Source organism: Macrobrachium nipponense, chromosome 8 (genome assembly GCF_015104395.2).
Source record: "Macrobrachium nipponense isolate FS-2020 chromosome 8, ASM1510439v2, whole genome shotgun sequence".
NCBI classification, from domain to species: Eukaryota; Metazoa; Arthropoda; class Malacostraca; order Decapoda; family Palaemonidae; genus Macrobrachium; species Macrobrachium nipponense.
The window spans coordinates 3346657-3359513 of NC_087203.1; the positions used below are offsets into that span (position 1 = coordinate 3346657).

Sequence of the window (12857 nt, forward strand, 5' to 3'; positions counted from 1 at the left end):
TGGAGCAGAAGAGATTGAATTGGCTCCTCAGAGCAGAAGTTGGAGATTGAATTGGCTCCTTGGAGCAGAAACCAGAGATTGAATTGGCTCCTCAGAGCAGAAGTTGGAGATTGAATTGGCTCCTTGGAGCAGAAGTTGGAGATTGAATTGGCTCCTTGGAGCAGAAGTTGGAGATTGAATTGGCTCCTTGGAGCAGAAACCGGAGAAGAAGTCGGAGATTGAATTGGCTCCTTGGAGCAGAAACCAGAGATTGAATTGGCTCCTCAGAGCAGAAGTTGTAGATTGAATTGGCTCCTCGGACCAGAAGTTGTAGATTGAATTGGCTCCTCAGAGCAGAAGTTGTAGATTGAATTGGCTCCTTGGAGCAGAGAAACCGATTATTGAATTGTCTCCTCGGAGAAGAAGTCGGAGATTGAAATGGCTCCTCGTAACAGAAGTCAGAGATTGAATTGGCTCCTCGCAGAAGAAGTCGGAGATTGAATTGGCTCCTCTGAGTAGAAGCTGGAGATTGAATTGGTTGATGATTGAATTGGCTTCTCGGAGCAGAAACCAGAGATTGAATTGTCTCCTCGGAGCAGAAGCCGATGATTGAATTGGCTTCTCGGAGAAGAAGTCGGAGATTGAATTGGTTGAAGATTGAATTGGCTTCTCGGAGAAGAAGTCTGAGATTGAATTGGCTCCTCGGAGCAGAACCAATGATTGAATTGGCTCTTCAAAGCAGTAGTCAGAGATTGAATTGGCTCCTCTGACCAGAAGTTGTAGATTGAATTGGCTCCTCTGACCAGAAGTTGTAGATTGAATTGGCTCCTCTGACCAGAAGTTGTAGATTGAATTGGCTCAGAGCAGAAGCCAGAGATTGAATTTGCTCCTCTCTACGGAGCAGAAGCCGGAGATTGAATTGGCTCTTTGGAGCAGAAAAAGGAGGTTGAATTGGCTCCGGAGTAGAAGCCGATGATTGAATTGGCTCCCCGGAACAGAAGTCAGAGATTGAAGGCTCCTCGGAGCAGAAGCCGGAGATTGAATCGGGTCCTCAGAGCAGAAGTTAGAGATTGAAGGCTCCGCAGAGCAGAAGTCGTAGATTGAATTGGCTCCTTGGAGCAGAAGCTGGAGATTGAATTGGCTCCTCAGAGCAGAAGTTGTAGATTGAATTGGCTCCTCAGAGCAGAAGTTGTAGATTGAATTGGCTCCTCGGAGCAGAAGCTGGAGATTGAGTTGGGTCCTCAGAGCATAAGCCGGAGATTGAATTGGCTCCTCAGAGCAGAAGCTGGAGATTGAATTGGCTCCTCAGAGCAGAAGTCGTAGATTGAATTGGGTCCTCAGAGCAGAAGTCGCAGATTGAATTGGGTCCTCAGAGCAGTTTTTAATGAGGTTAATGGCACTGTTAGCAGAGACTATGTTCTTATGAAGACTTCGAATCAGTTTATAGTACGTCTTTTTCTCCTCTGGTAAGCATCCCGGGAATAAGGAAAAATGATTCAAGATTCTTTCCAGTTACATTTTGAAGTAAAGTATCGTTTCCCCAAATCTCAGTGGCGTTACAGGACTGGATTACAAAATTGACATACAAGGTTTTAATTGAAGATTGCGGACTTTTGAATTTTAAACATGACCTTATTGGATTGCAGAGTTTCTTTTGGTCGGTGGTCTCATTCTCTCGCTGGTGGTTTGGGCTTGCAGCAAAGGGCATGGGCAAGGGCGTGATTTCAGACTCTGCCTAATAGAGTTGTTGGTCAGTCTGTGTACAGGGCTGTTTTGTCGCTCATGTCTGCCTTCGGATCTTCATAGATGTCCTTTATCTTCATGGATGTCCTTTAATTTCCTTGAAGAGAGGACGATGAAGTCCGTGTACCTCAGTATATCTATCTAATGCTGGATTTTGTCGATTCATATACACAGCTTCTGCTGTTTGCAATATGTGGAACCGGGCTTCTCTATTGCATGATTTCTGTGCTATCTTATCATTCTTCTGGTGTCGGTTTAATGTCGTCGTCGTCTACGTAGTGTGGAAATATTGCCCCTCGGTTGCAGTGAGCCTGCAATCATCTGCACAGAGTGATAGTGGTGTAAGGTATGTAGTCATTGCTGAGGGCTTCGCATGTCCCTCTGGTTCATTTAAATTGCAATATAGTATGATGCTTCTCTGTGAAGTAGGCGTCGTCACTAGTCTGCTGAGATACACATCCAACCGCTTTCGTATGCCACCTTCTATGAGATGGCTGTCGCATTCTTTGAGTTAAGAGCTGCCTAACACGTTTGAGCTCTGCTTGGGAAGCTTTCCATGAGGAACAGTCCGTCATTGCACGTCTCGCGTATGCAGCTACCACAGTGTATTAGTAAGTGCTAAGGCAGTCACCCACCCACGTCAGTTACCGTTTGGTACTTGGTAGTATTTTACCTGTCTTCTCTCTTCACCACTTTCACATCCAAGAAAGGAAGTCGGCCTTTGACACCATATTCATCAGTGAAGCTTAGCCTGACACCATAACAGTAGTGAAGCTTAGGCCAGAGTTCCTCTTCAAGGCATACTGTAGGTGGGTGGCTTCATCACTATCGATGGTAATGAAGATATCATCTCTCTCTCTCTCTCTCTCTCTCTCTCTCTCTCTCTCTCTCTCTCTCTCTCTCTCTCTCTCAGACCAAAAGACAATTTCTTGTCGAACAATTGAAGTGGTTCAAAAACTGAATTATTTAATTTTTGAGAAAGAGTTTACCCATGTTCCTTTGGACCCATGTTTCATTTTTTTCTTTGCGAGTTTATTGCCTAAGATGAATTCAATTTTATCCAAGGCTTTAGCAAAGTCACAGTAAAACATGTTGACTGATTGATTGATTTATTTATTTTCTTTCTTTTAGTACATTTTTTCAGATTTTTCTTTCCCTTCGGTTGATCATTTAAATTTCTTGAGACCTCTATTACATTATTATTGGATTTTCACAGCAAAAGCAGAAAAGACGCTAATTGATTGGACTGGAGAGCAATGAGGAGTCAATTTCGGCTATCAAGATGTATATCGGAACAGTGCAGCATGAGCTTTGTAGTATGCTATACACCAACGAGTGAACTTCCCAAAAATGTGAGATGTATCCACAAGATGTCAGAGGTCAAGAAGGGATAAGAAAGAGTATTAGTATTAGGACAAAAAGGCTCGGGTGTTAGGGTAGCCCTTAGAGTAATTAATGAATTGTCATTGGGTTAAAACAAAAATAAAAGAAAAACTCCGCCATGAGGAGGGACGGGCCAGAAATAACAGGATAAGAAGGAAGACATCGTTTTGTAGAGCATTTTTTGGGGGCCATGTGGAAGAGGTATATAGGTACCTATGGGGCGATACTTTGATTTATGTACTAGGAGTTGAAGAAAGCCTGGCTGTAATTACGCTTGAAAATAAGCTTTTGAGGTGACTCAAAACTGAAGGAACTTAGTTGATGGAAAACTCCACTGTTATGGAATCACCACGGATGATTTCAGATGAAAATCACCTCCAAAACAAGTATTCTAACTCCATTGTTTTGTTGAATATTCATAGAATGAGGGAGCCGGAAATCATAGCGAAGGTTCCAAAGAATGGTGACTCGACAATGTGATAACAGAGGCATTGCTCCCACGGCGGTCGTCATGAAAACTTCCGTCTGTTGAATTTCATGGCTGGAGAAAGAAAGAGATTACAAAATTGAGCGAAGTCAAAGCTGGTATTGAAAAAGGCAGGAGCTGTACAGACCAAATAGTTATGCTGAGACATGAAGAACAGTTATGTATGGAATCTAAAAATCCCCTTATCGTGGCCTTTGTTGATTATAAGAAAGCATTTGACTGCATCCTCAGACGAATATATGTCGGAGAGTCTTGAGTCACTATCGTTTCACGTTAAGTATTTAAAACCAATTGAAGGTAGGTGCTAAATGAATGTTGATGGAGTAAATAACGGGCTGCTGTCTACCTTTCTCATGGATTATAAAATGGTATAAATAAAATGTTTGGAGGTGGAGTCATAATAGAAGCCAGTCCAATCTGGCATATGGGGATGCTGCTGTTTGAATCAGCAGAACACCACAAGATTTGCAAAACATTCTTTTAAAATGCATCATTTAGTATGTAGGGAAAAGGGATTTTATATCAATGACAAAGAGAAGAGTGCAGAAAATGAGAAAGGGTCATTGAGTCGTCATTTTCCAACATCTAGGAGCAATGATCTCCAATGCTCGTGAGAGGGAAATTGAGTGAAAGAACAAAAGAGGAAGCCCAAACTATGGGCAGCTGAAGAAAGAAGTTTGGAACCCAAATAGTAGACTGAAATTCCATACAAAAATGAGACGACTCGCCAGTTCAGTGCAATATTTATTAATATTCGGACATGACTCATAGTATGTCATTAAAGATATGTTGAAATGACTTTGTTAACTTGAGAATAAAACCGTATGATGTTTATAGAGAATTAGATGTTGGATGGAGTGAGAGATGATATCAGAGGAGAAGTTCCATCATGAGATGAGATAGTGATGAAGGGGAGATAGCGGAGATGACTTGTACCAGACATCTTTGAATCTCCCTGGGGCTTGGATATGGTACGCGGTAGAATCGGCTGGGTTCCTGAGGACTTCATAAGAGTTCAAAGGCCCAACCCTACTCGAAGGCTGGAGATATGTGGAAGTGACAGCACAGCAAAAGCATGACTAGGGTAGTTCCGTAGAGGTCCTCTGCGTCATTTGAAGGCAATGGTGACGTTTGGATTTTAGTGCTGGGTAGGTGACAGCATGTTTGAATATCAGTTTCTGTTTCCCCATTTGCTAAGGATTGTTGCTGAGAGAAGTTTTTGGGTCGAGCTGCCGACTTGATTCCCAGTGTCAATATCCTTGTCGTTCATGTCCTCTTCAAAATCAATATTTACCAGAGTCGGGAACTTACTACCGAGACCAAAGGATGGCGCTGGATCGTCCTTCTCATTACATTGAAATGATGATGCACTCACGAACGATACCATCAGGGGAGGTCGTGAGCGAGCCATTGACTTCTGAGAACGATGCCATTTTTAGCTTTCTGATATTTCCATCCATTGGAGAATAAAGATTGCAGGATGTTATTTACATTCTTTTCACCTTGTCTTCCAGAGTTTGAACTGCAGATGTCATGGTTTTTATTCGTTGTTTTTAAATATCCTACATTTGAGTAGCTCTCCGAAGTGCAAAAAAATTCGCCGCCGGTGATGAGTTTTTAGTTTGCTTTTTCTTTCTGGAATGAAATATGGCAATCGCAGGGAATTATGTAGTTCCGAGTTCTGTGATTTTGCTTGTCGAAGATTTTTTTTTGGCAGAATCATATATTGTCAGTGTTATTAATTGAAAGATTTCTGTATTCATGGTAAGAGATTGTTCGAGCTGTAATGTGGAGGGGACCAAATGCTTGTAATATGTTAGAATAATTTCAGTTCCGTGAATTGGTAGAAACAAGTTAGTGTTTGTTGAAGACCGTGCTCTGGTGTCTGTCTATACGCATAGCTGTTTCTCAGAATCCAGGTGACCCCTGCCTGCTGGCAGAGGAACCAAGGAAGTTTTCATTGTGCCACAGGGCGGGAGGAAAAGAGAGAGGCTTTGCTCTGGTCATATTACGACGTCTAGAATGTCGTCATTTTTTGTTACAAAACTGTTACTTGTTATAATTTTTTATTCTTTTCAGAGAATTATTATTATTATTATTATTATTATTATTATTATTATTATTATTATTATTATTATTATTATTATTATTAAGGATTATCGCAACTTCAAGACGTACAGCGCCCGATGTGTCAAGGACATGAGTGACGGGGAGAGGTACATCGTCTACTCTCGATCCCATTGGTACGTATTATAATTGACGGATGCTAGGTTTTAAGTGGTCATGTCACCTGTACTGGAGTCGAAATGTGATTTTTTTAATCTGACGAAAATGCACTTAGAACTGGTTGGCTGTTTGATGATGATTGGCTAAATGTCACGTGTTTGAATAGCTTCGTTGTATTCATTTTGATCACTTGTTGGTCCGCATAAAAGTTTAATCAGTTACCCAAATTTGTGCCTCAGATATATATTGTGTGTTAATAATACTCCAGAACTGGGAGACAACGAAAGGTATTGCAGACTCCAAAAGTAAATTTCATGGTCGCCGAAGTTAACAACATGAATTAGGTTTCAGATACAAATTGTTTCATGCAGAACTTTTTTATGCATTATTCCATATGTTTTAAGGCGTTGTAAACCAGACGCGATATTAAAAGAATCACTTCAATTTTCATGTTTTCTGCTAACTATATGTAATCTGAAACTTAGAATTCGTTGTTTTTAAATCTAAAACTTAGAATTCGTTGTTTTTAAATACATGTAAAGTTTCACATGAACTTTTCATTGCTTCGGAAGTTTTAAGTAGCATATACGTAGTCATTATTATATATTTATAATTACATGTTCCGTTTAATATTTAGTGTGACTTCTTGCAGTTTGCCTTAAAATATGTGGAAAATCCATGACAACGTTCTGCAGAAGGTAGTGTGTCAGTGGTGCCCATGTGAGGACGATCACTTCGGCGAATACGCCATTTGCTTCTGACTTACGAACACTTTTTGTCACGGCCTCGGCTCGAGACCATTGGGTATTAACAGGCATAACATAGTATATTTGAGGGAGACCTTTGGTTTACTGAATATGCTTTCATTCAGATCACCATTTCATTTCATGAGATATAACTAGAATATTCGGACATGTTACATTTCCATTCAATCACCATCATGCTTTGTCTGTCTCGTTCTAGGGGGATTTTTGCCAGATTAAAAAAAATAGACTCAAACAGCTGATTCTGTTGATACTGATGTAAGTAGAATTTTGATGTGCTATTAATCATTGTTGTCATTGTTATTACTGGTGGTAATAGTAGATTTTTAAGTATGATTTTGATGAGTCATTGAACTTGATAAAGTTTGTGTGTACAGGTGATGATTGGACTCCTTTAGTGTAGTGTTATTTACGTTTGATTTCCCAGGCTCCTCATTCCTACTTCAGGAAGGCTGGTGCATAACCATCTTGCTCCTTCAAGTCCTGGTAGCAAACCGGATCACTTATTGTGTCCGTCCGCGCGATTACTGGTTTGCAGATCACTGTTGTTCCAGATTGTTGGTGGTCTTTTCAAGCTTTTCATTTGTATTAAATTAATTTCTTCATTTCACCATTTTCTTTTCATCAAACAGCTTCACTTATTTTTATCGTATAAGTCGAGGACATTGAAAAATATGTCCTGAAGGTTTTACACGACACTGGCTCAGTGTTCTTTCATCGGAATGTGGAAACTGCTAGTTTCTGTAAGTGCCCATTGTCGTCTCCTTTTTTCTAGAGCCTTTGGAATGTTCCCGATTTGTTGGCCATGAGAAGTGTTACACGATGCTATTTGAAGTTTTTTTTTCCATTTAATTTTGTGCTTCCAGTCCTTGACTTGTTAATGTCTCATTGCACCTTGTAAATCGGTGTTTTGAGGTATGTAATGTTAAGTAGGTTGCTTCTCTTAGTGTGAAGTTAATTGTTTCCATGTATCATAAGTTAATATATACTTATTTTGTGTCAGCTTTTGTTTACCATTACTTTTGTTGTTGATGTCATTATTTTGCTTTGTTATTTGTAAACTGGAGTTTTATAGTCAAAGTTTTATTTTTTTGTGTGAACTGTTGAATTTTTCAGTCCTTGATTATTTAGAGCAGGGTCTTATCTGTATTTCATATCATGCATTTCTGCATGATGATGATGATGCTTTATGTGTGTGTTAATGTATATTTTTATGCGTCTTGTTGTTTGTTTTTAGTATACTCCATAGATTTTCGCTCTTATTTGATCACTAAATATTGTTTATCGCCTTACCTTAGAATTATCTCAGTATAGTTGCTTTAGTTTGCCATGTAAGCTGTGTACAATTTTTGTCTCCTCCTCTGTAATTATCGTTGGGGCTAGGTATGTTTCCCTAATTCAGTGTACTGATTTTGCTAAGGTTGGTGTTCCCTTCACTGGTAGTTTTATCCCTGTAGGATATATATTAAATACACGGTGAAAGGGTCTTGCTCTTCCAACTATATTTGTGGAGAGGATCATCTCTCTTCACTCAGTGTTGCCAAGTGATCCTCCCTTTACCTTCATGTAACCATAGGTCTGTGCTAATGTTCAACACTTTTCTGGACATCATTATGCTCGCTTCTAACAAATGTTCACATACTGGCCAAGATGACTTTCGCTCCTGGTTTGTAATCTCCCTCATCCAACTTTGAGTATTTTGCACTATAAAAGATCAGTGAGACTCTTAAGTATTGACAACCATGTCCACCCTCTTTAGCTTGCAGTTGTAAAGGATCTCACTACCCATGACAGAAAGCTCAACGTTCGTACTGCCCTGAAGTGTAATGCTACTACACATTGCCAGAGAGCTGATAAATGTCAGTGATATAACAAAGTTATACTTGATGGTAAATGAAAATTTCAATTATGAACCTCATACTGAGCAAGATGAAGTCTTTCATCATTATATAAGATGCATTTGCAGAGATTTTGATGCTGGGAAGCAACCAAGCCCAAGTCCGAGATGAAGTTGGAGACTGTTGTTCAAGAATTTAATTGTTCCACAGTAAATGTGACCCAAGATATGTCAAATGTAATATGTATAACCAGTCAAGGTTTTTGACCTGGATATGACAAATCAGTAGTGACATCATAGCTTTTTGTCTACTAGTTGCATGACTGTTGCTTACTTCCCTTCACCAGGTAAAAAGGCTCTTGCCAAGAACTTGACATCTTAGCTTCCTTAGCCTTCTGTCATGGGCGACTGGCAGTAAGGTATAGTGGAAGTCTCAAGCACACTTCTGGTAGGTAGCTTTAATGGTATTATCAACATAGTGCTCTTAGTCACTTTGGTAAAAAGAGCTTCCTTCCTATTAGCAAAATTATTTAATCTCCTGGTAAATACTGTTCCTAAATGAAAGGATGCTGTAGTAAAGGTGTCATCAAAGCTGTTATGTATCTTTCTTGGACTTCAGATGTTAGGTGCAACATTTAATGGATTCACACCCATTCTATTGAGTTTGGAGATGGACCTCATGAATAAACTTGGCTCGGTGACCTCCTGAGCAGCCATGCAAAACCTGGCAGTTTCAGTCCCTTTTGTTGCCAGTAATAGTCTCCAAGAGGTTGGAACCACAGAAATTTTTAGAAACCTGCTCCGTCACCCTTCTCTGGGAATTATATAGTTCCTAGAACTCAAGTGAGTTAGTGCTTATCCTTTGTTTCTTCTAAGCCGTCAGCCTCAAGAGAAAAATAGTCTTTATTGTTTTCAGGAAGAGGAGTGAGGCCCACCTTTATTTTTCAGCAGGATCCTAAAGGAGGAGGTGAGGCCAGACTCCATCCACAGCTCTTCCTCCACTCTAGTTGAGGCTCATCTCCAGAAATTTTGGAAAGCGTGGCAAGAGGTCAGAGTAGGTCAGTGGGTAGTGTAGACCATGTGGGATGGTTACTTATTACTTGCTCTATCAGGAGAGGACCTGTCATCATAACTAGTTCCTTTTAAGCCATACTCTTGGACCTTGGTGATTTTTTTCACCATAGACAATGAGCTGCCAGCTATGCACATGTTTGCGATAGAAAAGATGATGGATGGCCTTCACTATTTTCAAAGTCATCTACTCATAGCTACCAACGCTATGTGGTGTTGGTAACCCATCATCAACGTCAGCCAGTTAAATCAATAAATCAGGATCAACTTCAAATCCAGTTTTGTACAGAGGAGATAGCTATTCTTCAGAAAAGGAACTTTCTAACATCAATGGACCTAAGAACTGCAACCTTTCAGGAGCTAGACTGTCCTTCAGCTGGTAAAATTCATCATTACATATAAAAGGGAAAGATATTCCTGTTATTGGCCCTTAGGAAGCACATATTTTTCTATTTTCTTTATACTAGGGATTTGGTTCCAGGTGCTGTGTGGGCCCACACTCAATGCATCAGGCTCCTGAGTGTACAACTAGATAGTGAAGACTGTTTCAGCAGCAGAGCTGAGTTCCACCATTATCTCAGCAGGCTACCTGAGCAGTATCAGAGTTATAGGTCTTATCATCAACTGGGAGAAATCTTATCTGAATCTTTCTACAATGACCACTTACATAGGAATGGACATGGACAGCACACAGACTCCAGTGATTTAGGAATTACACCAGGCCAGAGCCCAACTTGCCAAGACATGGCAGCTTTTAATAGAATGTAATCATCTTCCAGGGGAAGCTCTTTCCACATGCATTACTCAGGAGCCACTCCTGCCGGTTACATCTAAAGTATTGGTCAGTAGCCTCTCAGTTTGAAAGCTTTCCTGCATTTTGTACAAAATTATCTCAAAAGTTACCAGAATCTCTCTGTAGTCCCTACCAGAATATTTCTACTCCCTCTATCTCCAGAGATGCTTCTATTCATAGGCACATTGAACATACAGTGTGAGCTTTTTGGTGCAGCAAGACAGACGGTGAGATTCCTAGACTTCAAGGTACTCTTATTGAATCTGCAAACTTTTACTCCCCATGTTTCTGATAGAATTATAGTGATGTCAAACAACTCCCAACTCTAAAGAACCAAGCAGCAGCAAGGTCAGGTGTGCTGTGGCCATTAAATATCAATATCCTTCTCAGGGTATTGGAAAGTGGAGTCCATCATGCCAGTTGATCACACTAAGGAATACAGTTATTAACCTACCAGACACCATGAGCAAACAAAATGTAGTCCTCATTGTGGAATGTCCATTAACCTGGAGGTGTGTCCCTTTGGTGTTTTGTCTGTGACACTCTTGAAAAAGGTGCCCAATTACAGGAAAATCATGCATATTCATGCCCACCCTAGACAATATGGTGTTGTACACTTTACTTCCCCTTCTACCTCTTAAAGTTAAACGATCTACTGTAAACCTGTAAATAATGCCAGCTGGTAGCTGTGTGGCTAATACAGAAATGCTTTCCAGATCATCTGATTCCATGTCAAATGGCCCCAGATTGGATAAACTTAATTCACAAGCCCACTTCAAGTGCTTCCATTAGAATGTAGATATAATTAATCTTGACATGGGAAGGTTGAAGTTAGTTCTCTTAAAGAGAGCATTTTCTAAGTAAACATCAAAGTTCATCTCTGACCCAGAAAAAATTTTACCTCAAAACTCGGCCAATTCAAGTGGCAATTTGTCTGTGGTTGACATGCTGACCATAGTGAAGCTTTTATCCCCTACATATCCAACTTCCTTCTCTTCATCAAACAAAAAAAATTCAGTTTCTACTGTCAAAGAATATTTGCTAGCCTAATCCTAAGCTATTGAGTTACATGGCCCATACTTTGCAGATGCACCAAACTTATGAAGAATACATAAACTCTTTGTAAAGGAGGCTCCACCAAGACCATGGAAAGGACTCTCTCTCTCTCTCTCTCTCTTTTAGGAGTTTTTTCAGGGAGGGCACCTCTGTGAACCTCTGGATCAAGATTCATTGGCTTACCTCACCTTGACAACTGCTTCCCTTGTGGCTTTCACCTGTATAGGCCAAGTCAGCAAGATTCACCTCTGTCCAGTATGATGGCATAGGCAAGGAACTGGAACTCTCAGTAGGACTGTCTTTTGCCCTCGACTTGGTCTCTAAATCAGACTTAATAGCTCTTAGGATTGTTCTTCAGCCTATTTTTCCATACCATCTCTTACTTTACAGGACTGTAATGATGAAGACTATGCATCATGATGCTCGCAGTGTTAGATGGATGCGTTGAAAAACGAGTTTTTCAACACGAAGCCGCAACACCAACATGTTGATGGGTCGGAGCCATTTCATTACTCAGCTTAGTGTTGCACCATCATTCAAAGGGGAAGGACGGCCGCTCTCCACCACACGCCAAATCCCTTGAGTGGACAAGGACTAACACAATACATTTTATTGAATTACTGAAGGAACATCCATCTGTTTTAGAACATCAGATGCAAGCATTACAAGATGAGAAACATCAGGAGTGCAAGCTTGGAAACCATAAAATCAGAGTTATCGAGTTTTGTAAACTGTACACTGCGGAATGAAGACATTACTAAAAAGCTGCACACCCTGAAGACACAATTCTACAGAGAAATGTCTGCAATCAAAGCATCACAGAAGTCTGGAGCTAGCACAGAAGATCTCTACACTCCAAAGTTATGGTGTTTTGATGAGCTGCGTTTCCTGTAATACAAAAATATTTGTGTACTTGTACCTTATTTGAACCTTGCTTTCAAATAATCCTCCTTAAGGACATTATAGATGGCTTCACAGGTTTCAGGGATGATTAGACCGAGGCTCTGTTTTGAAATCCTGGTTGAATATTGGAGGCTTGCATACGATCCTCCAGCTGCAAGAACGAGCTCCTGGTGATATCCTGTCTTTAAAGCTGGTGTCCTGCTTACAAATGTATGGTTCAGTTTTTTCCAACAATTTATAAAATGCAAGGATTGGCATTGTTGTGTAATTTTAGTCTGTCGGATTTGCGACTTGTAGCCCCAAAAATATTTCATTGAAGCTTCAGAGGTCACCGAGAAAGCCATTGCTTACACCACAAGGTTCTACGTTTCTTCCTCAAAAGTTCTTTTTTGAAGCACACAGAGCAACTACACCCCACAGTAGTCTCCTGGCAAAAAGTACATCATCGACAGACATTCTGCCGTTGAAAGCTGAGCTGCGAGAACAAGTGAGCAGTGTTGCAGTACAGTTTGGTCGCTAGTGAGTTTATTCATCACCACTACTGCATTACGTAGCTGATACATGATGGCATAGTGTGTACCATGGTTAACTCTGCTGTCCAATTAAGGCCATGAA

General features: G+C 40.4%; 1 protein-coding gene across 1 annotated transcript in view; it reads left to right on the forward strand.

Annotated features, from left to right (window-relative positions):
* LOC135222585 (uncharacterized) overlaps nucleotides 1-12857 on the forward strand; it is a 320895-nt gene that overhangs the window by 197162 nt on the left and 110876 nt on the right. Inside the window, exon 9 of the mRNA XM_064260658.1 lies at nucleotides 5747-5835. Within this exon, the coding sequence (XP_064116728.1) occupies nucleotides 5747-5835 (89 nt within the window). The remainder of the gene's footprint in view (nucleotides 1-5746; nucleotides 5836-12857) is intronic.